The 26828-nt window shown below is 37.6% G+C and overlaps 1 protein-coding gene across 1 annotated transcript in view; it reads left to right on the top strand.

Annotated features, from left to right (window-relative positions):
- Positions 1-26828, top strand: part of LOC122807189 (cytochrome P450 27C1-like) — a 413262-nt gene that overhangs the window by 302183 nt on the left and 84251 nt on the right. The window contains exon 6 of the mRNA XM_044078238.1: positions 17920-17998. Coding sequence (XP_043934173.1) covers positions 17920-17998 — 79 coding nt within the window. The remainder of the gene's footprint in view (positions 1-17919; positions 17999-26828) is intronic.

Raw genomic sequence — 26828 nt, 5'->3', positions numbered from 1 at the left:
GGAGGCAGTGAGGAGCCAGTCATCTAGGTATGGAAACACTCAGAATTCTTTGAGTCTCAAGTTAGCTGCCATCACTAACATGCATTTGGTAAACACCCTGTGGGGCTGTGGTGAGTCCAAAGGTCAGAGCTCTAAACTGGTAATGACTGACTCCCACCTGAAAGCACAAGTGTCTTCAGGAGCATCTGTCTGTTTTGATATGATAGTATGCGTCTTGAAGCTTTATCAAACACATCCAGTCCTCCTTTTGAAGAAAGGCTAGGATGGACTGCACTGTGACCATTCAGAACTTTGACTTCTTAACATACTGATTCAAGTTACTTAGGTCCAAAATCAGTCTTAGGTCTCCTGTTTTCTTGAGCACTATAAAGAAGCATGAATAAGTTCTGAATCCTATTTGGTCTGGTGGGACCTTTTGGGTGACTCTGTTTTTCGAGCAGATTTTGGATTTCTTGTACTGCTGCTTCACTTTAACTGGGTGGAATGTCAGAAAGCTGATTTCCTTTGGAGGTAGGGAGCAGAAAAAAGGGTATGAACTAACCTCTGGAAATTATTCTTAGCATCCATGCATCTTGTGTTATATTTGCCCAGGCATCTGGGTGCAAGGACAATCATCCCTTGACTACCTACAGAGTTGGAAAGTCAGGCAGCACTTCAGGAGTGTTGGAAGTGTGTGTCTGGAAAAGAATCCTGGAACCCCTTATTCTGTTGGCCTCCTCTGGAGGAATTATCACTTCATGGGTCTTGGAAAGGCCCTGGAGATTTTTGGAACCATATCTTCTTACCACCTCTCTGATTCCTGGAAAAGGTTTATTGAGGGGTGGAAAACATGATTTCCATGGGATACAGAGTCATTCCATCGTTTTGCTGTGGAAAAGTGTCTCTTTAACTGATGGCCAAAACAAGGAAGTGCCATCGAATGGGGCATTGATAAAGGACATCTTAAAAGGCTCCACAATGTTGCATAGCTACATCCGGGCATGTCTCCTTATAGCAATTCCTGAACCAGTTCCTTGTGAGATGCCTTCATCTGTGTGTGAGATCAACCTCATCAAAGCATTTGGTATGGATATGAGTGGCCAACTGCGAGGACATTCTTTTTAAGTCCTCTGCAGACATGAACTCTGAGACAGTATTTTTGGTCAAAACTCTCTTAAGTCTTGTGTGCCAGGTAGTTTAGTGACCTCAGGGCAAAGGTTGCAGAGGCAAAGACTCGCTTTCTGAATCTGTCCAGTGCTCTACACTCCCTGTTTAGCAGATGTACAGCACAGCTCTGTTCTGATAGCTCTTTCTTGGTGGCTGCTGCCACCACCATAGCATCAACCGGGATTCCTGTGCTCCAGTGGGGTCTGTCTTTTGGTGGGGCTAAGAATTTATCGGGTCTCTTTGAAATGGTTTGATGGTATCCAGTTCCTTCCAAGTCCAGAGGGAAACTAAGTCGATGAGTTCATCCACCGGGGAGGAGGGAATAAACCAATACAGAGACGGGCCAGAACCAAAAGCTTCCAAAAATATCATTTCTTCAGCAGAGAGATTTCAAAAGACAAGACAACTTTTTGTCTAAGAATCTCTAAAATGTTTCTAAAGGACATGTCATCCAGTGGTAATCTGGGGGAACCCTTGTCCTTAGTCAAAATCAGTATCCTCCATGAGAGACTCCATAGGGGAGTCTGTGTGCCTACTCTTGCACATTCTCTTCCAATGTACTTCCTCTGTCTGATGTTCAGGGAAGGTGTCAGAAGAGAGAAGAAGTTCCTCTACCGGAACCATTTGGATGCTTGTTAGAACTGGCTGTCCCTATGGAGTAGGCCTGATCAACTCAGAGCTCAGAACCAATGAGAGAAAAGTGGTAGGATCTGAAAAATGAAAAGGCAGTTTTCTAGAGAGAGAAAAAGCCCTTTCCACCACCTCAAAAGCCAAAGGATCCGGAGAATCTTCAACCCACCGTCGTGGAGCCAAAACTCCCGACAAAGGTAGGTCTCGGCCATGCTCAGATCCACTCCTTGAGGATGGAACCGAATCCGAACTCTTAAGTGCCAAAACCCTGAGGGGGGAGGGATTGATCCAACAAAATTGATGCTGAACTCAGACCCTCGGATATGACACTGACACTTCGAATCCAAGACCCGTTCTGATCCGAGGGTATCGGAGAAGCTCTGTTTCTAGGATCTGATGCAATACCTCTCAGGAATTTCAGATCCTGGGACTTCAAAACCACTGGATGGAGGTAAAATGGTCTTGGATGTCATAGGAAGACTCATGGATCTGACAGGGGATGGAGCTGGTAAGACCCCCATCTTGATCTGAATTTTCACATCATCCTATCCACATCTGCTTCCGACAAACTTCTGGAGGACCTGGAGGAGGTTGTGAATGGTGGCCTGGAGCATTTCTTTGGATTCTGAAACAATGGAGAAGCAGGGTGGGCAACATAGGTTTTATGACAAATTCAGGAGTGCGACTCCTGTAAGAAGAACCAGGCTTTGGATTTGAGGATCTGAGGGTGTAGTGGAAGGAGATATTGAAATAATGATAGGAGCTGAAGCCTTCGGATCTGAGGTTTCAGATCCGAGGATTGGGTCTTTGGACATTACAATGTCGGATCCAAAGTTTTCCTTGTCTTAGTATGTGACTCCGATGAAGACCTTGGGGAATTCAATGGGGAGCATTTCTTATGCTCCAAATAAAGCCAACGTACTTGATTTGGTGGGGGTTTGAGCCCCAGAAGAACATACAGCTGGTAGTAGACCCTTCAAAATAAATTTGTTTCGCCTATCTGCCAAGGCCCTTGGATTGAAGGTAGAACATACTGAGCCTGTAGTGTCCAAGTGCCCAGCTCCAAGACAGTACACACACTCCTTGTAGGTATCCAAATTAGGAATTTTGTGCCCACAAGAAGTGCAGTTCTTAAATCCCGTTGGTTTATCCAACATGGCTAATAAGAAGGAAGAGGAGAAAACAGTGAAATCTAAAAGGACGTAGGTTGTTGTGTTTTTATTTATTTATTTTTTATTTTTTTTTTAAACAGGGCAAAAATTTAAGAAAAAAAAACAACTTAAAGAACCAGCAATAGTAGATTACAGAGATAGCCTGTTAGCAAAGGGGTAAGCAGAGAAAAAGAAAATACCAGCAATTGTACAAAAAATGTTCTATTCAACAGAACAGAAGGAATGAGATAGTAGCAGAAAAATATTCAAAAGCTTCTAATGACCTTGTGAAAATAACTAAGAGGAAGGATAGCAAAAATTTAAGTTTAGGTTAAATTAAGGTTAACTTGACTCACGAATATACCAGTATTAAAGCTTGAGAGAGGAACCTGCATCTGTTTGCGATGGTGACAAACAAGATCTGAGGTGGTGGGGATGGAGTAGTGCATTATGGGCAGAGGGAGAAGCTCGAGAGCTGGATCCGAAGTCTGGAGTATGCGGATGAGTTGGATCCAAAGATCAGATCCAAACCCATGGGTTGAGAAAGAATGAAAAGGACAACATCAGATCTTAGAATGAAAAGGACAACATCAGATCTTACAGTCATTTTTGAAACAATCCCTCTAGATACCTTTACATTTTTGTATATATTACTTCCCTTTTAAAACACACATAATATTTCGTATTCAATTCAGAAGAGTAAACCCATTTTGACATAATAAGTCCTAGATGTTGTGAGATGGCTGATCTTGTCTATCATTTGTGAACTATGGAAATATTTAAAGAATTCATTGAGAAAGGGATATTGCTATAGTGACTATTGTATGTTTCCTCAAAGTGTATTTCACTTAAATGCCATTTTGTCAAATGAAATTAAATGACATGGTGTTCACTAGAAAAAAAAAACTAAAGTGTTTTAGACATCTTCTCTGAATGACATTTCTTTTTTAGATATACAAATCTGGCATTTACCTAGTGGTATTTTTAATACAGGGATGCACAGAAAATTATGCCATAGAAATAGTCTATTAAGTAGAGACAGCATGCATCCACCGCATGTTTTTAAAAATGTCCTAAAAGGTCAAGGTATGAAAATCTCTAGACTCAATTCAAGTCCCATATTTTTTGAACAAGAAATGAATGAATTAGAAAAAAATTTTAGCAATAGGGACTATAGTCTGAGGGAAATTAATGAAACATTTAGACAGGTTAGTGATCTAAGGCAAGGTCATGCAACCCCCATTTTTTCAGACATGGGCATTTCTGAATACAGGTTAAGACAAAATCCAGTTTTGGACAGGAATGAAAATATCACTAGATATACACTTTGCTATACACAGGATATTAGAAATATAAAGCAATGTATTACTAAACACTGGGATATTCTTAGATTGGACCCAGATATATCAAAGTATATTAAAGAACAGCCATGTTTTGCATACAGAAACAAGAAATATCTGCATAGAATGTTGTGCTGTTCAGATTATAAAATAAAAGATACCTGTCCACAGTTCTATGGTACCAAACCTTGTAACAAATGTAATTATTGCAAATGTATTACTAACATTGCTAGTTTTATACATCCAGTCACAGGAGAAATATTCAATATAAAAACTAATGCTAATTGTGAATCCAAACATTTAATTTATTTAGCAAGGTGTACATCATGTATGTCTTTTTATATAGGTAAGACAAACAGGATGCTAAAAGAACGCATCCGGGAACACCTTTACCAGATACGACTCAAGTCAACAGTAAATGCATTGTCAAAACATATCTTAAATACAGACAACACACACAGTTTTATGTTTTCTGTGTTACAAAGATTAGAACCTAGTACTCGTGGAGGTGATCTGAAAAACTATACAGAGTCAGTGGAAACTCAATGGATAGTAAAAACCAGAGCGCATTGTTTCCCTGGCTTAAATGAAAGAGTACCATTAAAACCTATATTAAAAAATAAAAGACTTAGAAAAAGATAGATGCAGTTATAACATGGTGTTTTTTCCATATATGTGTATTTTAATTTTTTTTATATCAATATGCGTGTATATGTGTATACATATACTTTTTTACATACATTGCATATAGATAGATTTTAAACAATTTTTTTATATATATATATTTAATAATAAAGAGACATATGCGTATTACACAGATAATAATAATTAAAAGTACATTAATCAAAACATATATATATGTTTATTTGATGTGATACAACACATCATGCAATTATTTGTGATTTTCTATGTATTTTATAGAAATATTAGTTGTTTTTAGAAAACTTTTCCAGAAGGTATCTTTCATATTGGGGTCTGTGACTTTAAAATGAAAATTGAATAATTGATTTAAATGTGATTTAAATGAGATTTTATTATATAAGGACAGCCTTTGTTAGGGAAATGTATTGGTTTGATAAAGCATTTCATGCGAAAGCGCTAACCGTTCTGTCTGTGGATCCAATAAATAGACCTTGCTTTATTACTTGGAGTATCCAGCATTTTATTGACTGAATAGTCGTTGTATTGAACTACCTATATTAACTTAACTTTTGGTTCTTTTGGTACCTTTTGGACTGAAAAGTCGTCTATTTTGGTAAAACTGCATAAGCGTTTTGGACAGGTCTGAACAGATTGTGACATTTTCACTTCCAAATTTGTTTACACAACGATAACACGTAAGATTTAAGGAGCGAGTGTGAACGCCGGTAGTTATTCATTATTTTTATAAATATTCTGGCTCTTTTTCTACTGGTGTTACACTTAATACGGTACGCAACAGTTTATCTCTTTATTTTTACCATGTTTTAGACTTGTAGTGAAGATAAGGATAGTGTGACATCAGTGATTAGGAGACTTTTCCTCCCCTTCTATGATACAACAGCATACAGAGGGGGTCTATATTACTTTGTTGAAAGGTGTTTTCATCAAATGCCTTTTCTTTGACACATAAACAGCGAACTCCAAAACTCCAAACGTCCACTTCAGTGAATTTATTTCCCGGGGAAAAAATAGCTTGGCCAACCAAAAAACAAACAAACTGCCAGATCCTACAAAGTGGGGGAGTTTGCCCCCCCCCCCACCTCCTCCAACTAAATATACCAACTCTGAGATTGCACTACAGTGGAGAAAAAGGCAAACTCCTGACAACGGCCAAGCATTTTTTTACCTTGGGGAAACAATTTGCTGAACTGACTGTTCAGAGTTTTGGGATTTTGCTCTTTATGTGTTGACAAAAAGGCATTCGATAAAAAAGCCTTTCGACAAGGTAATATAAACCCTACAGAAGGACTTTACAATTTGTTTTTTACTTAAAAGTCTGGATACAGCACTTGAAATAATTGGATACTAAATTTTTTTCACTTTTGTAATTAAGAATAAATCTCTTTGTAAAAGAAAATTCCTCAGACACAAGGTCACGGAGTAGCAATTTGCTCTCCAGACAGAGTACATGTCCCAGTAAAAGATGTATACCAAAGTCTTTAGATAATGCAAGAACTGCAGAAATAAGGAACTGGAGCAAACCCTTGCCACACGCTCCAATCACTTTACTGATGGAGACACTGACATCAGAGATGTTCATCATCACATGGAAGTGGATGAAGCAAATATTGAACAGCTAGAGGCTAAACTAGTGGCATTGGAGGGCAGAGGGTGCAGAAAGACTCCAACATTTACTAGTGTTCCAGAAAGGGAAGAAAACATCAGTCCTGTGAACTTCACAACAATTAAACTGACATACTTTACAGGTATCACTTTGCAAGAGGTAAAAATAGAAAGGGTGGGTAGACTTTATCCCTCAGTATCAGTGCTGGTTATACCCTGACAGGTAGTAAAGTGTCTAAACTATAGGCACCTTATCAGATTCTAATGATTGAGGAAGCTGAGTGCTTTGTGACCAGATGCCACAAAGGGTTAAAGCTGTGAGCCACTGTTTCTGTGGTACAAGATTTGATTTCTCAGGCCTCATTTGTCTACTGTGTGACCTTGAGCAAGTCACTTAACCAGACACTACTCCTGGGTTGCCCCTGAAAAGCGATTGTATGGGGTTATCATCAACTCCACTGCAAACACTAGCACTCTTCAAGAAGGTCTATTAATGACTAATAGATGGTGCCAAAGCCATGGTCTTAAACTCAGTGCTACAAAATGCACGATTGTACCCTCTGGAAAATCATCCCAGCTAATTGCCATGTTGACAATACACCCCTAAGAGTCAACCCAAATGGTCAGGGATCTGGGTAAGCACATAGACAGTAGCCTTTACTTTGACCATCACATGGCCACAGAGGTAAGGAAATCATTTTATGTTGCACAATTTATAAGTAAGGGCATGACATCTAGGTCCAGAGAGGTCATTATCCCACTGTACTCCACCCTTATCAGACTAATCATCGAGTACAATGCTCCCTTTTGTATGCACCTGACCAGTAATATGCAGGAACTAGAACGACCTCAAAGGTTCCTTACAAAAAGAATACAAGGCATATCAAACCTACCTTATGCAGAGCATCTTAAAGCCCCTTCTCTCTACTCAGTCTCTTACAGATTCCTGAGGGGTGATCTATGCCTGGCTTACAAGGCACCCGCAAAACCACACATAAACCATACATGCTGGAGAGACAGATATGTGTCCCAGAGACTGCCCCTCCTATGGAACAGGCTTCCCATCCACGTGAAGCTGAGTTCGTCTATTACCCAGTTTAAGCACAGCCTAGACAAGTGGATGGGGAATAGGAAATTTACACCAGGACTGGCAGTCTTGCCCCTTATGGACAGAGGTAGCTTATACATTCCTGGCCCTCAATGTCCTATTTGGATGCAGGACATCATTATTCTTTCAGGAAAACTTGGCTTAGCTTAAAAAGGCCCATTGGGTCATTAGCCTAGCCAAGCTAGGCTTTCTCATCAGACACTGCTTATAAGAATGGCTTTCTGACCTCTATAGATTTATAAGCAATATAAGTGGAAATTTAAGTTATTGTACCCTGTATAACTTTGTGTTGTATCACCTTGATGATTTGTAACTTTCTGTGCACCAGAAGAAGCAGTCAAGAAGCTAAAGAAATCACAAACAAATAAGCAAGAGAAAGAAACTGCTACATTAGATGCACTGGAGTGAAGAGAGTAAACTGCAAGCAGAAGAAACTATGGCAAGCCAGCAGAACCCTTAATGCTCTTTCAGAAGAGAATAGCATGGTCTTAGGAGCAGGATACTACAGTCAAGGGGCTGAGTAAATGTTTCTATAACATTTATAAATGATACTGCATAACAATAACATTCAAAAGTTGTGGATTGAGTTTGAAGAAATCTACTGACTTTATCCTTTCCATGTAGAGTTTCTGTTCTCCAAGTTTACATACTAAATAATGTTAGTGCATGGAAAACAGAAAGCTTAATTTTATTGTTGTCAGTAGCAATCACATTTCTGAATGGGACACAAAAGAGAAGACTACCTTTAAAATGAGAGAGGAAGTACAGAGTTAAATTTGAAAGCAGCTTCCCAGTCAATGGAGGCTTACATCACTGGACAGAGCGAGACAGAGAGAGCAGGTTTTGTAAAGCCTGTAAAAGCAAAGCAAGATCCTTAAAGGGACCTCTATGCACTCTTTCAAATCTGAATGGGTCTATCTACTTTAGAAGGCTATAGCAGAAATGACACTTCATATGTATATCAATATGATTATTACTGCCAAAAATGCTGGGACTAAATAATACTTAAGCAATAACCGACGACGTGGTGTGGTATATTGAAAATTTACCCATGGTTGGTGTGGTTTAATCATGAGGGTGAAGCCCGAGTGATTAAATAAAGCCAACCATGGGTAAATTTCAATATACCACAACCACAGAGTCGGTTATTGCTATTATACAATGAGATTTAAGAAAAAAAATACTTACTTTTCTTAAATAATGTCTTTGTATAAAAGCGCATTACTATTCTTCCATGGCTGGTGGTATATTGCTGCATTATTTTGATGTACTATGCATGTGTATGGGACTTGTGTTCCCCTGCATACCCAGTACATCAATGCTTTGAAAAGGAAGCAATGGAGAAAAGAAAGTCTCCGTTGCTCGGTTTTCTGTTTTTTTTATTATTATTTAAAGAAAACATTTTGGCTACTTTAGGGGTAAGAGAAACAAAGAGACAGAATGGAAGAAATGCAAAGAAAATCAGGTACGTGTCTTTAGTTTTAAATAACGTACCTGATTTTCTTTGTATTTCCTCCATGCTGCCTCTCGGATATGTCCGGAGTACGGACTATAGTTTTTTTTTTTTTTAATTTTTGTTGAAAAAAAATAAGTAAAAGTTTTGGAGTATACAAACATAAAGATGTCTGGGTGAATGGACCTTTTTCCGTTGGTATATTGTGGGATTTACAACAGGCACGCTGGTTGGGCTGGCCAATCAGAGTGCATGTTTTTGAATACTAATGGCCAGTCACTGTATGATTACATTAAGATGTTTTGTAAATAATTATGTGATTTTAAGTATGATGCAAGGCAATTCTTTTTCTAAAAAATAAATTGCTTCTGGAGGGAATGAGAGTGACCTTGATCTGGAAATGGGTAAAATGAATGGGAGAATACATTCTCCTGTGCGCTGGTGTGCTGGTTGTGTGTATTTCCTCCCTAGTTCAAGCCTTTATAGACATGTACTACCTGCTCCTTGAAAGCATATTTTGTTTTATTCATGTAATTAGCTGCAATTATTTGCAGGATTTAATGTTTGATGTTCTGATATTTTTTATTTGAAATATCATTGTTCTCTGAGATTGCATGTGTATGTTGTTTTAAATACTTCTGCAGCAACACTGGATTGCTTACATGTCCAAGACATGTTATGGCATGTTATGACGTGTATCTGTCAGTACTGTACTTTGACAAGGGCATTACATCAATGCTCCATTGCAAGGGTAAACAACCTCAGGATAACTACCAGCCTTTATGTTATTTAGCTAAGCAGGACAAGCATGCCCACTTTTTCTATTGTTTGATGTTTAATTAGGACTAGTAGCTAGGATGAAACTGGCCATCTTCAGAAGATATATATTACAAGGGTTGCATGTCAGGATTACATTAAGTGCAAATGATTTGATTGTATTATCTGTCAAACTCAGAGCAGGGTTTGAACCTTTTTTGAGAGTTACAACAATTTGGAAACCTGTATTAAAATATGCACCTGAAAATTAAAATAAGTAACTTTATCTGTTATCTTAGGCCAGGGTTGCCAGACGTCCCTATTTCAGTGGGATTGTCCTGAGATCAACACAGAAATCCCGGGTCCCATTTAAGCTGTAAAAATCCCGATGGCGAATTTGGCGATAGTGTGTGTGACTTCCTGTATGTTGCCTGGCTGTGCGCTTGTCTTGTAAGTATATACGTACCCTTTTCCCACAAGTTTCTCATCATCCTGTGCATGGGTGGGCGTAATAAGGCTACATGATGTTCCGTTCTGCTCTGCTGTGTCATGCGAATGATTGATGCTAGCTACTACGACTCTACGAGCGAACTACCCACTTACACAGTGAGTTGAGTTAATAAAACCGTACATATTGTATTTGTAGTATTGCGTTGCGTAACGTTATTCAATGGAGAGACTATTTATTTATTTATTTGTGTGTTAAACTGTTAATCAGGCTTGGGAGCACAGATCCAAATGCCAAATTCTCATGTTCAGGCTTTTCAGCCCATAGACATCAGTATTAGAGGCTGAGCATACGATCGATTGTATATGTGATAATGTGACAGAGGCAAGCATATGGTTATAATTTAAGTATATATATTATATCTCCTCTTAATAGGCTAATTGATAACTTAAGCAGCGTGCCAGCGTTATATAAAAAAAAGCTGATAATATCCTAATACATAACTTAGAAACGCACACAGTAAGATTTTTCTACCCATCTAAGAAACATCGGTAAGAGAAACTTACTCAGACTGTCAGTCATGAAATAATGATTGCTTAACCACTGAACCAGCAAAAAAAAAAAGTAAAGAACTGTGTCAAAAGCTCAGTACTCTTGTTTAAATATGTTAACCTTAATAAGCCACTATGTGATAAAGTAGGTCAACTCTCAGAACCAATTTGCACATGAAACATTATATAACAACACATAGTGACATGATACAATTCTTATTTAAAGGGCTTCTTAGACTGGAGAAAGGAAAGGAATAGTAGACATAGGGATAGTTAAAGCATTTGAAGGATGGGAGTACCTTGAAAAAAGTACAGGAAAGGATGAAATATGGAGGGTGTTACAAAGTTGTTGCTGTGCTGTAGTTACTTGTATAGGTCAAATTTAGGTGGATGTAAGTGTTAATTGTGTTAATTGTTTGATTTATGCTATATGATTCCACTCAAAGTATTTACATTATGCTTTAACTAAGAATCGTGTACCTCCGATTCACTATCTATTTTTATGTTCTTCTGTGGAACATTATGTATTTTATTTATTTAATTTTGATTAACTATTGAAATGTATTTTACTTCTGTGCATGTTAAATTTATGTTGTGCTGTTTGCTTATTGGTTTGGGTCATTACCTAAAAGGGTCATCATACCAACTCAACTTCCTGACCAGACTGGCAAACATAGGTTCATAGGTAGGGGATATGGTTTTCTTTAGGTGGAGTATGTATGTCCATCAATTCTGGGTTGGACTTGGACATGGCCTTGTATGTCAGGCAGACAGAGATCACCTCTGAGTAGGCGGTATGCAACCGAGTACAGCTGGAGTTTCTTCAGTCGAGCTGCATAGGGCATCTGCTTGAGGCCAGTGATCCTCTTGGTGAGGTACTTCTGTGGTCTTTGCAGTTGTAGGTGTCTTGTTGTAACTAAGGTACATGATCATCCCAAATGGGGCATTGTACTCTATGATGGGTGACATGGGTCTGATGATGAGTGATGCATAGAGGGGCCCAATGACCTCTTTCGATCTGGATGAAAACCCTTTTGTGATTAGGTGGGCCACATAGAAGGATTTTATAACCATTATCAAAGGAGAGGGTACTATCTACTTGGGTCCCCAGATCACTTATTACGTTTTCCATATTTAGGGGGCTACCACCTATGTGGTAGTTTGTGGGTACTTTGTTTTTTCCAAAGGGGATGACTATGCATTTTTTGGCATTTAGCTTGAGGCCATGGTTTTGACACCAGGTGTCTGTCTCAGTGAGACCCTTTTGAAGGATGTCTGTGTCAGCCGGAGAGTCAATTATAGCCCCTAGTTTGCAGTCGTCTGTGAACTTGGTCAGCCATAATCCTCCTGTGCTTGCCTGTACCTCTGAGAAGTATATGTTGAACAGGAGGGGTTCTAAGACTGAGCCCTGGGGAATGCCACTTGTAACCAGTTTAGAGTCAGACCTAGCTCCCAAACTCTTACCATGTGGGTTCTGTGTCCGTGAGCCAGTTGGCAACCCATCTCGTGATGTAGGGGTTTATGTTCAGGCTGGTGAGCTTGTCTATAATACCTGAGTGGGGAATGGTGTCAAAAGCCTTTGTGAGCTCTAGGTAGGCTGTGTGGACCACCCTTCCCTCGTCTATAGCCTTGGTAACTGTCTCAAAGAAGTCCACCAGGTTTAGGAGGCATGATCTGCCCTTAACAAAGCCAAACTGGGTAGGGTCCAGTGTTTGGAGGTTCCCAATGTCTCTGTTAATGAGATCCATGATTATGCACTCCATAGCTTTGCATACCAAGCTAGTCAGGCTTATAGGGCGATAGTTCCCGGGGTCCATTGTGACTCCACCTTTTGTGGAGCAGAATAACCATTGCTGTGCACCACTCTGTGGGCACGTAGCCTGTGGAGAGGCTGAGTTTAAACAGTGTGTTTAGGTGAGAGGTTAGTTCATCTTTGAGCTCATGTAGGACACAGCCTGGGACACCATCCGGTCCCATTGATGCTGTGTTTTTGGCTTTGGAGAGGGCTGTTTTAACCTGAGTGACTGTGATTTCAGGGGCACTACATTCTTCTGGTATAGTTATGAGCCCTTTTGGGGGTGAGAGGGGGGTGAAGTTTGCACTGAACCTGTATGCCAAGATGTTGGCTATATCGGTCGGTTCAGTGTATTTTGTGCCATTCTCTGCACCAACTCTGAGAAGATCTGAGAATTGCCACTTAGATTCTTAACATAGCTAAAGAATGCCTTGTGGTTATCTTTGGAGTCCATGGCAATTTTTCTTTCAAAGCTAGTCTTGGATGATTTTACAAGGGAATGTAGTTTCTTGGTGATACTGATCAGGGATGTCTTTCCCATTTAAGTGCATTTAATGTTATCACAAGAAGTTTAAGGCTACTGAGTCTTGCAACCATTATGCCATGTCAGTTCCCCACCGTAGATTGTTGTAACCCCCTTTTCGAGAAGGGTTGTCTTGTGCCAGTCATGCCTAGGTTGAATTTATGAATACTCGTTCAATTATCCAGGTCCCATTTGAAAGAAGGTAGTGTATTACACTGCTTTATCTGAAGAGCGAGTCTATTCCAGAAGTTTTGAAAATTCTGAGTAACTAATTTGTCTCTCCACCTTGTGTTACTGCTCTGTTAAAGCTGGTTTAGATCTGATGTTCTGATATTTTTGGGATTGTTTGATTTGTGAAGGTACAAAAGGCCTTACTGTGTGGAAGGCAAGGCATTGATTTCCTCTGAAGACTCTGTAAGACACTCAAGGGAGACGATGCTTTTAGTCTTTTCTGGTAGCTTAGGGATTTTAAATGTAGAATTCTCTTTGTTGGAAGCCTCTAGGGTGTTTACAGCTCCAGTTATACAAATCTGGTGAGGTACATCCTAACCTCCTCTGATACTGCAAAAGCTGTTCTGAGTTTTGCAAAGTTTTTCTATGTAGAAGTCTGTGAACTTATAGTTTTTCTATGTAGAAGTCTGTGAACTTATTTCTAAGGATCAAGATACTGCAGGAGTTCTGCCTTTTGTTGTAAAGCATCTGGTACTACACTTGAGCTCTCAAAACTGTTTTACATTAAGAAACATCCAATAGCGACTATTGCAGTTTAACTACACTAAAAAAATAAAATCAACTTGGACTCTGTCTCTGTGCTTAGTGGTGTTATTTTACGACTTTTTTGTTGAGTTTACAAGACCCAGCCTGGTATCTGTTGCTTGTTCATAGTCGATTTCTACATTCTATTAAAAATATCTTAACATGTAAAAACTCTTCATCATTATATAGATGAGTACTTCCGAAGATGTTGATAATACTCCTTCAAAGAAAATAAAAAGGCTTGTGAAATTTAACACTGATTGGATGAAAAAATATTCCTGGTTAGGAGAAGGACGAGAAGGATATGCTATATGCTCGATGTGCAATAATATGTCGTTTTCAATTGCACATGGTGGCAAAAATGACATCAAACGACATATGAAGTCTACTGCACACACCAACAATATTTCAGCAGCTTCGACGTCCACCAAAATAACATTTTTCATGACAAAAAATTCAAAGGAAGAAGATGATATTATTGCTGCAGAAACAGCTTTTTGTTTTCACACTGTGAAGCATTCACACAGTTACATTTCCAGTTACTGTGCAGCATTGCTCTTTTCTTGTTTGTTCCCAGATTCAACAATATCAAAAAAATATTGTTGTGGTAGAACTAAAGCAACAAAAATTATTACACATGTGCTTGCACCTGAATCAAAAATAATTATTTTGAAAGAATTGCAAGATGACCAGCCATTTTCTGTGAGTACCGACGCCTCAAATAAAGGCAATATAAAAACCTTCCCATTAATTGTACGGTATTTTCACAAAGAACAGGACATTCAAACAAAATTATTAACCTTCTACTCACTGGAAAGTGAGACATCGGTTAGTATAGCAGATTCTGTAACAACGGCTTTAAAAGATAATAATTTAAAAATACAAAATGTAACAGCTTTCTGTGCCGACAATGCTAACGTCAGTTTTGGTAAAAAACAAAGCGTCTTTACAGAATTAAAAGACCTTAATTCAAATATAATTGGAATTGGGTGTAATTGTCACATACTACATAATACTGCTAAAAAAGCTGCACAAACTTTGACTTTTGATATAGAGTCGATCGTTATAAAAATTTATAATGAATTTAGTTTGTCAACAAAAAGAGTCATACAACTGAAAGAATTTTTCAAATGGCTAGAAGTAGAGTGGTCTGAAATGTTATGCCATGTGCCGACTGGATGGCTCACTCTGATGCCTGCAATTGAGCGGATAATAAAAAATTTTGAGCCAATACGATTGTACTTTCTGAGTCAAAAATCCAAATCTGAAATTCTTGAATTGTTTTTCAGTGATGAATTGGCATTAGCATACCTGGGGTTTGTTGCAAATGCATGCACTATTATTCAGAATGCGCTAACAAAACTTCAAAGCAATGATGTTTTAATAATTGATGTTTTTGAAATAATGAACGGCGTATTGCAGCCACTCAGTCAAAAAAAAGATGATGCCTTTTATGGAAGCATTGCTAGAACAATGTTACTACAATGCAGTGACAACACCAAAAAAACCCGTTTTAAAAATGACGCACAGACATTTTTTGACACAGCGATAAAATACCTACAGAAATGGTTTGACTTTGAAAGTAACACATTTCAATGCATTAATGTCTTGTCCTTAAAACCAAATGTAAAAATCGAATTCCCATCAATTGAAGATTTAACAAAATTATTTAATATTACTTGCAATACTGACCTTCTATATGAAGATGTCTGTTTATTAAACAAGTTTGTACTGAGTATGACTGAAGCAAATGAGAAAAAAACAATAGATAAGAAATGGATAATATTTTTTAAAGATCATCCTGCTTGCAATAATTTGTACAAAATCGTGGCCCACATATTCTCAATTCCACATTCCAATGCAATTTGTGAGAGAATGTTTAGTCTAATGAGTGCAGCCTGGAGAAAGGAGAGAAACAGATTATTGTTAAAGACTGTGGAAGCTGAATTAATGGTCAAACAAAATTTTAATTACACTTGTAAAGACTTTAGAAAATTTTTATCGACTAAAGATGGTGAATATATTTTGAAACAAGCTAAAAGCTTTGAAAAGTACTTGTAATAAAACTGTTGTTATTATATAACTTTGTGAATTTAAATCAAAATATTCATTCAAAGGTGTAGTACTGTATTGCTGTTATTGTTGTTATCATTATTATTGTGTGAGTATTCTGTATATGTAGTTATTTGCATATATATGGTTTGATTATACATGTTTATAATTAGAATGTAACTACAATGTTTACAAGGTATCTAATGAATATGTGACTGTTTGTAATGTATAATAACTGTGATTCCTGCAAATGTTCAAAGTGTACTACTGTACTATTGTTATTATTATTGTTACTGTGTGACTATTATGTATATATGTATATGTAGTTAATTCCATGTATGTGGTTTGATTATACATGTTTATAGTTAGAATTTAACTAAAATGTTGAGAAGGTATCTAATCAATATGGGACTGTTTGTAATGTATACTAACTGTGATTCCTGCTTCAGTACTACTGTATTGTACGTACTTATTTGCATATTTGGTTTGATTAATACATCTAATAAAAAAAAGCTACTGTATTGTACGTACTTATTTGCATATTTGGTTTGATTAATACATCTAATAAAAAAAGCGACTGTATGCAGTATTTTTTTTTTTTTTTAGTCTTTACTTTGTCCCTACCTGTCCAGTCGGAAATCTGGCAACCCTGTCTTAGGCTGACGGTCACAGTTATTTTTCCTTTTTTGGGACACATTAATCAGCTGAGTTATTTAGAAATAAATTTGGCAGCAAATTAGAGGAGTAAGTAGAAATGACTTGTAAGTATGTTCTGGAAAGATGTACATTTTTAGAAGAAGATGGGAAGCTGTATGTTAAGATGTCCTATAAAATATACAAGCACTAAATTGGTTTGTTTTGCCATTAATGCTGTATGCAGCATAATACTTCATATTGCCACATGTCCATATTATTAACTGTCCATATTGTCTCCAGTAAACTACCCAGCTCTAAAGCAGCAGGTCATTACATTTTTATAGGCAGGTTCAAACCTTGAACAAGATGGTAGGTATTATTATTGCCAACAAATATGGAAAGGTTAAATCTGCCTGACTTAATTTTGAAAACTTATTGTATGGTCTGGAGAAAAGTAGATTTTGTACAGCAAAAAGAGAAAACTGACCACAATGGATTTAACTGTAGATATATACAATAAAAGTAACTGTCATTATGAAAGAAAAACTGGAGATGGTCATGGGGCATTTGAAGCTGAAGGAGAAAATTCTAAGAATGTGGTTACCTTAATCACTGTAGATAGGTGTACTACAATAAGTTTAATAATTTTAGTTTGGAATGTGGCCTATAGGGAAAAGGGCGCATATATTATCATAAGGCATAAGATGGACCTCTTTGAACAATGCCTCAGTTAGTCTTGTATAATCTGGTCTGTAGATAAGTGGAACGTAGCCTATTTGATTATTGCAAACTGCTGTAAAAAGCTCATATGTTTGATATGATTTGATAACAAAGTTTGGTTTAAATAAATGGGCTTAAATGGGGATAAACCCCTATATACCATACCAAATTATAGGTTTGCTGCACTTTGGAGGATATTTTTATAGTTGTGTTTAGCTGAATGCCATTTGCTCAGTTCCACTGAAGGAAAATGTAGTCCACAAAAGACATTTGGGTAAACATTGAACTACCTTGGCTCACCTTGTAATTTTCCATGTTTTTCCCATCACTTTTAAAATAGGGTATAAACAGCTAAGGAAACATGCTGGTGTGTAATCTGGCAGTTATGTTAAAGAAAATGTTACTTGACCAATTACTTCAGAATATTACTGGGAAATGGGTAAATACCATAATAATTTGTTTCATAGCATTTCAGTGCTTTTACTGTTACCTACTGCTAAGTATAATAGCTCGCAAATTTATCTAATTCTACATTCAGCAATTTTACTCAGTCTGTAACTACCAACTTTTTTGCATGTTTCTCCCACAGATTATTTCCAGTGTTACCAGGAAATGGAAGAATAACGCAAGATGACTTAGTTATTGGAGGGTATTTAATTCCAAAGGGGGTAAATATTTTAATATGTTATTTTTTGTTAAATTCCAGAAGAAAAGGTTTGCCCAGCCTTTCCAGCTATCTGTGCTTTCCTAATACTTTCAAGATTCAATTTTATTGTGTTGTCTTAATGAAAACATACTGTTCTACACACAGAAGAGACATTGGCAGGCATAAGAGGGCATGGAAACTACATTTCTCAGTACCGTAACCATTTCCTGCAGCAGTGCAGACATTGAGGTTCAGCATTTTGCTGTATGAAATATGTCTGGTCCTTTTCTGGATTGAAAATAATGAACTTCTTCAATATCTAGCAGAATGTAGGTGATGTGTGTTAGGCTGAAAAGGAAAGCAAGGGTTTTGCTGAATAGATGGCCACCCAGTATGGGGCTTGTAAGATGACTGACATGAAAGAAACATTGAAAGCAGCAGTCAGTTTTTTTCTAACAGCTTTTACACCCTTTGTAGTAATGACCTTAAAGTAGAAACGAGGAACCTGTGCAATGGGATGGAAGACAGAGTATGAGGGGGTTAGTAAACATAGGAATATTAGTGTGAGGGGGTGGGATATCTTATCTTTTAATTATGTGAGTAGAGTGGTGAAATGTTTGTTTGTGGAAATCGTCTTTGGGAAGACACTGAATGAAGTTACTGTTTTGACAGCATTCCAGAATTTGTTTGGGTGACCAAATGTTTTAGTTTAGAAATTCCTGCAGTAGTTAGATTTTGCCTCATTTGTGCCATTTTGGTTTTGGAATTTTTTTAGGAGGGTTGGCTGCAGAATAAGGGGAACCTCTGCAAACACCTGGACCTCTGAGAAGTAGATGCCAAACAGTAGGAGTCCCAGGACAGATCCCTGCGGAACACTACTAGTGACAGGTCTGCTGTTGGAGGTGGAGGCACCTATTCTGACCTTGTGGGTCCTGTCTGTGAGCCAGTTGGCCACCCATCTGATGAGATAAGTTGTGTTCTTTTCAATGATGCCCAAGTGGTGATTGTGTCAAAGGTATTGGTCAAGTCAAGGTAAGCTGTATGTACTGACTTTCCCTCATCCAGGGCCTTGGTGACAGTCTCAAAGATGTCAACCATGTTCAACAGGCAAGATCTGCCCTTGACGAAGCCAAACTGGGTGGGGTCAAGTGCTTGGAGATTGCCTATGTGCTTGTTTATGTGAGCCATAATAATATGCTCCATGGCTTTACAGATTAGACTTGTCAATACAATGGGGTGATAGTTTCCAGGGTCAGTAGTGGCTCCACCTTTGTGCAAGGTGATGACAATGGCAGTTCTCTACTCTGCTGGAATGAAGCCTGTACTAATGCTGTGGTTGAATAGGGTGCTCAATGGCAAAGCTAGTTCTTGGTGGAGATGGTGCAGAATACAGCCTGGGATACTATCAGGTCACATGGAAGCTGTGTTTTTTGCCTTGGATGGGGCCTTTAAAATTAGATCTACAGAGATGAGAGGTGCGGGACAAGTATCGGGGATGTAGAATGGGCTTTTGAGGGGGGAGCTAGGGGGGTGAAGTCTGGACAGAACCTATCTGCTAGCAGGTTGGTTAAGTCAACAGGATCAGTGTAAGTGGTACTGTTAAGTACTAATTCGGAACAAAAATGGGCTTTGCCATGGCAGTTCCTGATGTGAGTGAAGAAGGCTTTGAGGTTTCCCCTTTGTTTCAGCGGCTAATTTCAATTCATAATTGGCTTTGGAGGTTTTCACTAGTGATCTAATTTGCTTGTTGAGGCTGAGGAGGGAGTGTTTCCAATTTGGAATTTGTTCCTTTTTATCCCTGGACAACAGTTTCTTCCTTTTGTTGTAAAGCCTGTTGATAGAGGATGTACACCAGACAGGTTTGTGTTTCCTTGAGGAACAGGTTTTAGTTCTGTTGGGGATGGCCCATGCAGTTGTACAGGTGCTTGTATACTGCATTGGTGTACTGTACGACATAGTTGTCTGCATCCTGTGAGGGGGCCGGTGGTGTGAAGCTACTGATACCCTCCCTTAAAAGGTTGTAGTCAGCTTTTGAGAAATTTTTTAGCATGGTTACGGCTGGGGGGGGTAGAAACTTTGAATGAGACAGACCGATGATCTGATCTCACCAGGGAAGAACATATTATGTGAGTAGTGCAGCAGTCACCCATGTTGGTGAGAAGCAAGTACAGAATGTTATCTCCCTTGTGGGGGATGAGATGAGCTGATCTAGTGCATTAAAACTGATGAAGTTAAGGAATCCTTTGGTGAGTGCATTAGTGCAGGAATAGTTCACCCTTATGGTGTGGTAGTTGAAGTCACCATGGATTAGGGTGTTAGGGGGTACCTTGATGGAGTCAAGTAGGTCTGGGTAGGAGGAACAGGTGTCCTGAGTCATGGAGGGGGGTCTATAGCTGGCTATAACTTCGGTGGGTGTCTTGCCAACTGTCAGTTGCACCTGGAGTAATTCCCATGCATCATGCTGGCAAACCACTCTGGAGGTGTGGCTGTTCTTAACGAAGATAAAGACTCCACCACCCTTAGTCTTCCCGATTTCATTTTGGGGTCAGAATGTGTGAAATGAGGTACAGTCTGGTAAGACAGGGGATCTCAGCAGCCCTGAACCAAGTTTCCATGACCACACAGACATTGGCATCATCCAGTGCGAGGAGAGCCTCCAGTGAGTGCCTTTTCAGCTTCCCTCTAGGTCATCAATGTTTTGATAATGTTGCTAAATGTTTGCCGCCCCTCCACAAACCACATTGATCCATATCTATCAGTTTTGGCATCACGTTTACCATTCCTTTAGCCATTATAGACATAAACATTTTATAATCATGGTTTAGTATTGAAATGGGTCTGTATGAAGCTGGATCTGATGGATTTTTACCCTCTTTAGGTGTTACAGCTACCACCACTTTCTTCCAGGATGTTGGCACTTCTCCTCCCCTTAAAATATTGTTAAACAAAACCTTCCAGATCTTCATCAGTTTTTTCACTCCTAGCTTCCAAACTTCCACAGGAATACCATCTACTCCTGGGGACTTTCCTGTAGATTGGTTAAACATCACTATTTTTATCTCATCTCCTCCTATTCTAATTGTTCGTAATTGAGCCTCATCTACCTCTAGCCTTGGTATATTTAATTCTTCCATAAACATTTCCATTTGTATTCTTGATTTCCATATTTCTGTGTTTTATACAGACTTTCATAGAATTTCTGAAATATTTCTAATATATCTACAGGATCTCTTGTCATCTTCCATGTTATAGGCTCCCTAAGCTTGGCGACAACTCTTTCTACTTTCTGTTGCCTGCATTATTGTGCTAAAAGTTTTTGTGCTCTAGAGTTATTATCAAAAAACAGTTGCTTAACAGCAATCTTTCTATACACTTGCATATTATCGAGGTAATCCTTTATTTTCTGTTTAGTATTCTGCAGTTGCTCATCTTCTTGTTCTGTGAGATTCCCCCTATTCTGCAATACTTTAACATTTGTCAGTCCCTCTAAATAATTCTTGTTACTTTTTTAACCATATCTCCCTTTCTTTTATTTCCACCCTATTTTTAAACTTCACTTTAATTTTATCCCACTCCCTAGCTGTATTTTCAGAAGAAATTTCTATCTTCTCTAACAGCTCCTGAATAATTTCCACTACGCATTCCTTAAATTCCTTTCTTTTCAACAGGTAGGCGGGGAAAGTACCAGTGTCTCATTTTTGACTTCATTACCTTTTTCATTGATTAATTGTTTAATTAATGTGAGTGAATTGGGTGTATATATATACTGGTTGAAGTTAAAGGATGACATTCCATGTGAAGGCGAAGGCCGAGGTACCAGAATTTCAGTAAAAGAAAAGTTAAAATCCTGTTTGGCTGCTTTTTCTTTGGTGTTTTTTCATGTTGGAGCTTTGATTTGGATTTTTCGAAGTCCAGAAGTGTTTTTTGTTCGAAATGAGTAGCAATGGAGCAGCCGGAGCACCGGGGGTTACTAGTAGGACCGCAGTCAATTTGGATTTTTCTTCCGTTTGGAAAGATAGGGAAAGCAAATTTGCTTCCTCTGACCCATGGCTTCATTTTTCCAATGAGGTAACTGTACATTTTGAAGAGCTTGAAAAATTAATGATTAAAGAGGCGACTGTCTTCTATGATATTAGATTACTAGAGAAGTATGTTGAATCTAATATCACACCCAGGGGTCTCAGGGTAGACCGCTTACCAGCTTACGATTTTTCAGATGAGGACTCTGATTTATTTGAGGAATGGAAGGATGTATCCTTAAAATGGACCTTGGGCTGGTTAAAGATACTTATTAAGCGCAATGAGAGAGCGCTTAGTAAAATACGTTCTGAGATCATGAGCATGCAGGGGGAACTTTTTTCTAAACACTCTGAATCGGAATGTGAGCATAACATCATTGAAATTAAAACCAAAGTATCTAAAATTGAACAGCAGGTCATTTTACATAAAAAGAAAAAAATATGCCAAGGACAAAAATGATTATAGTACTGGTAAGATTTTTTCATGGCAGTACAACTTTATCAGAAAAACAGCAGGAACAGCGTGATCTCAGGGATACTCAAGTAGAAAGAGTGTTTCTTTTGAGGACTTGAATGCTGAAGGAACTCTTAGTTCAAATGGGATAGCAGATTCAAATGCTTCCACGAATGAGAGATTAAATCAGCGTAAAGGTCGTAACCGGCATTTTCAGACCAGGGGGAATAGAAAATAGACATGGACTAACTATATTCAGGTCTGTTACAGAAAGACTCTATTCTCCTATTGTTATTAATGACTCCGTCAATGCACATGGTGTAGTTTGTACTGATGGCGCTTTAAACATTATTAATTTATCTGATTGTTTGGTTACTGATGATATGAAAAAGGTTTTGTACAGGGGTACAAAGTTCATACCCACACACATTCCGTCGTTGGCGGAAATTTTGTTGGAAGTTAAAAACCTCTGTAGAAAGTTGTATTTAAAAGTTTTTTTTCATAACAAAGTGTCCCGGAAATTCATACAAGTGAGAACTCCATTTTAGAGAGTTCGTTAATGGACATTTCGATTTATGAAAATGAATGTGTTGATATTTATGAAAAAGATGAAGAAACTAGCACTGTGGGTTTTGAATTTAATACGGGTTATTGTAAATTTGTCATTCCGAATGTTCCATATATTAGTGAATTTACACCCTTGAGAAATAATTCTTGTATAAATTTTTTTGAAAAGGTATTGAACAAGCAGATTACTAAAGAATATTTTTTGTTTAAAAAACAAGTGAGGAGTTTCAATTTGTGTAATGAAGAGTGGCAAGCCTTATGTGAGATAAGAAGGATGAGTGATGATTTCATTTTTTTGGAATCTGATAAGGGAGGCAATTGGGTTGTTTTTAGTAAGGAAAGATACAACTCGATAGCTTTAAACATATTATCAGATAGGAATGTGTATGTTTTGTTATCTACAAATCCTATAACAGAATTCAATTATACTTTATTTGAGCTTTTGGAAAGGGGTGAAAGGTTAGGATTTTTTTCCCCGAGTGATATCAAAAAGTTATTTATTAAAAATCCAAATGATGCAAGGTTTTTTGTTTTACCTAAAATACACAAGGACTTACTGAATCCCCCTGGGTGTCCAATAGTTTCAGGCAGGGGGGCATTCTTACAAAATGTTGGTATTTTTTTGGATTCAGTGCTTAAACAATACTTAACAAGAATTCCTTCGCATGTTAAAAATACGAAAAAAGTTTGTGATAATTTTAGGGGGACAATTTGGCAAGATAACTACTATTGGGCAAGTGTAGATGTAGTTTCATTGTACACATCCATTTCCACACAATGGGGCTTGGAGGCCATATACACCTTTCTAGGGGAAGGACCAAGAACTCATTTTATTATTTCCCTTCTAGAGTTTTGCCTTACACATAACGTTTTTGAGTTTGACCAGAAGTATTTTTTACAAAGAGAAGGAACAGCCATGGGTGCTAGTTTTGCACCGTCCTATGCTATCATTTTCATGGGACACTTTGAGAACTTATTTTTATATACCAAAAAGTTTTTCCAGAATAATGTATTAATTTACAAAAGATTTATAGATTATCTTCTATTTTTATGTAGAGGAAACCCCCATGATTTTGATGAGTTTGTATCTAGCTTAAGATCAAATCCATGTGGTTTGGATTTTACTTATGTAGTTGATACTGATACCATCCAATTTTTGGATGTGCAATTTTATGTTGGTTTAGACGGCAAGATTGAACACAAGCCTTTTCATAAAATTACAGCAGTAAATAATTTCTTACATGCTACCAGCATGCACAGTGTTCATTCAATAAATTCTTTACTTTTGGGAGAATTTAAACGAATAGCTGGAAATACTTCTGAAGTTACTAACATTCAAAGGGAATTTGATATTATTTGTCAGAAGTTAGTTGACAGAGGTTATTCATGGGATAATATTCGATTACATAGAACTAGTGTAGAAAGAACATTAAATTTGAAGGGTCATGGACGTTGCGACAAGAATAAAAAGAAGAGAGTGAATAATTCATTATATAATAATAGAATTAAATTCACGAAAATGGATAAAATATTTTTGTGAACAAATTTTCTTCTTTTTCTCCAATTTTAAAAAGGATTGTGTTAAATATGTGGCCTATTATCACTAGTGATGATTTTTTGAAAAATATAATCCCAAATAACATCATTTTTTCTTATACCAGATGTAAAAATTTGAAAGAATTGGTTAGAAACAAGGGCAAAAGAGAAAAAGAAAGTAATGCAGGTGCTTTTGCATGTGGAAAATGCAAGGTTTGTGATAGAATTATCAATCTTGATGATCATAGAATCAATGGGGTTTTATATCAAGCGCTGGATCATTTTGATTGTAATTCATTTGGGGTTATATACATTATAGGATGTAATTGTGAAGAGAGAAAATGGTACATAGGACAGACTAAGCGTAGGGTAAAACAAAGAATTATGGAGCACATAGGAGATATTAGGAACGGCAGACTTGATAGTCCTGTTGCTAGCCATTTCCATCAATTTCATGGCGGGGAATGTACTGGTTTTAAATTTAGTGCTTTGGCTAAACCATGTGGGCAAGGGGAAGCTAATATTAATTTTCAACGTAAATTGTTAAATATGGAATCAAAATTTATTATTAATTATAGGACTTTGTTTCCCAACGGAATGAACTTGGAAATTTAATTGTTATAGAATATAAAAATCATATTTATACATATTTATACATTACATTTGATATAATTGTATAAATTGATATTAGTGTTTTTCAGTATTTAATTGAAATTGTTTCATGTTTTCATTGATTAATTGTTTAATTAATGTGAGTGAATTGGGTGTATATATACTGGTTGAAGTTAAAGGATGACATTCCATGTGAAGGCGAAGGCCGAGGTACCAGAATTTCAGTAAAAGAAAAGTTAAAATCCAGTTTGGCTGCTTTTTCTTTGGTGTTTTTTCGTGTTGGAGCTTTGATTTGGATTTTTCAAAGTCCAGAAGTGTTTTTTGTTCTTAACGAAGATAAAGACTCCACCACCCTTAGTCTTCCCGATTTCATTTTGGGGTCAGAATGTGTGAAATGAGGTACAGTCTGGTAAGGCAGGGGATCTCAGCAGCCCTGAACCAAGTTTCCATGACCACACAGACATTGGCATTGTCCAGTGCGAGGAGAGCCTCCAGTGAGTGCCTTTTCAGCTTCCCTCTAGGTCATCAATGTTCTGATAATGTTGCTAAATGTTTGCCGCCCCTCCACAAACCACATTGATCCATATCTATCAGTTTTGGCATCACTTTTACCATTCCTTTAGCCATTATAGACATAAACATTTTATAATCATGGTTTAGTATTGAAATGGGTCTGTATGAAGCTGGATCTGATGGATTTTTACCCTCTTTAGGTGTTACAGCTACCACCACTTTCTTCCAGGATGTTGGTACTTCTCCTCCCCTTAAAATATTGTTAAACAAAACCTTCCAGATCTTCATCAGTTTTTACACTCCTAGCTTCCAAACTTCCACAGGAATACCATCTACTCCTGGGGACTTTCCTGTAGATTGGTTATACATCACCATTTTTATCTCATCTCCTCCTATCCTAATTGTTCGTAATTGAGCCTCATCTACCTCTAGCCTTGGTATATTTAATTCTTCCATAAACATTTCCATTTGTATTCTTGATTTCCATATTTCTGTGTTTTATACAGACTTTCATAGAATTTCTGAAATATTTCTAATATATCTACAGGATCTCTTGTCATCTTCCATGTTATAGGCTCCCTAAGCTTGGTGACAACTCTTTCTACTTTCTGTTGCCTGCATCATTGTGCTAAAAGTTTTTGTGCTCTAGAGTTATTATCAAAAAACAGTTGCTTAACAGCAATCTTTCTATACACTTGCATATTATCGAGGTAATCCTTTATTTTCTGTTTAGTATTCTGCAGTTGCTCATCTTCTTGTTCTGTGAGATTCCCCCTATTCTGCAATACTTTAACATTTGTCAATCCCTCTAAATAATTCTTGTTACTTTTTAACCATATCTCCCTTTCTTTTATTTCCACCCTATTTTTAAACTTCACTTTAATTTTTATCCCACGCCCTAGCTATATTTTCAGAAGAAATTTCTATCTTCTCTAACAGCTCCTGAATAATTTCCACTACGCATTCCTTAAATTCCTTTCTTTTCAACAGGTAGGTGGGGAAAGTACCAGTGTCTCATTTTTGACTTCATTACCCTGTGTTTTTATTTTAGTGATTATTGGTGCATGATCTGAAATAGTTATTGGGTGTGTATCAAGATATTCAATGAAATGCACATGTACTCTGAAATGTAAATTTTGTCTAGACTAGCC

This window comes from Protopterus annectens, chromosome 7.part0 (genome assembly GCF_019279795.1).
Source record: "Protopterus annectens isolate FY-2018-M chromosome 7.part0, PAN1.0, whole genome shotgun sequence".
NCBI classification, from domain to species: Eukaryota; Metazoa; Chordata; order Ceratodontiformes; family Protopteridae; genus Protopterus; species Protopterus annectens.
The sequence above is the reverse complement of the archived record's forward strand: the minus strand, read 5'-3'. Positions and strand labels throughout refer to the sequence as shown.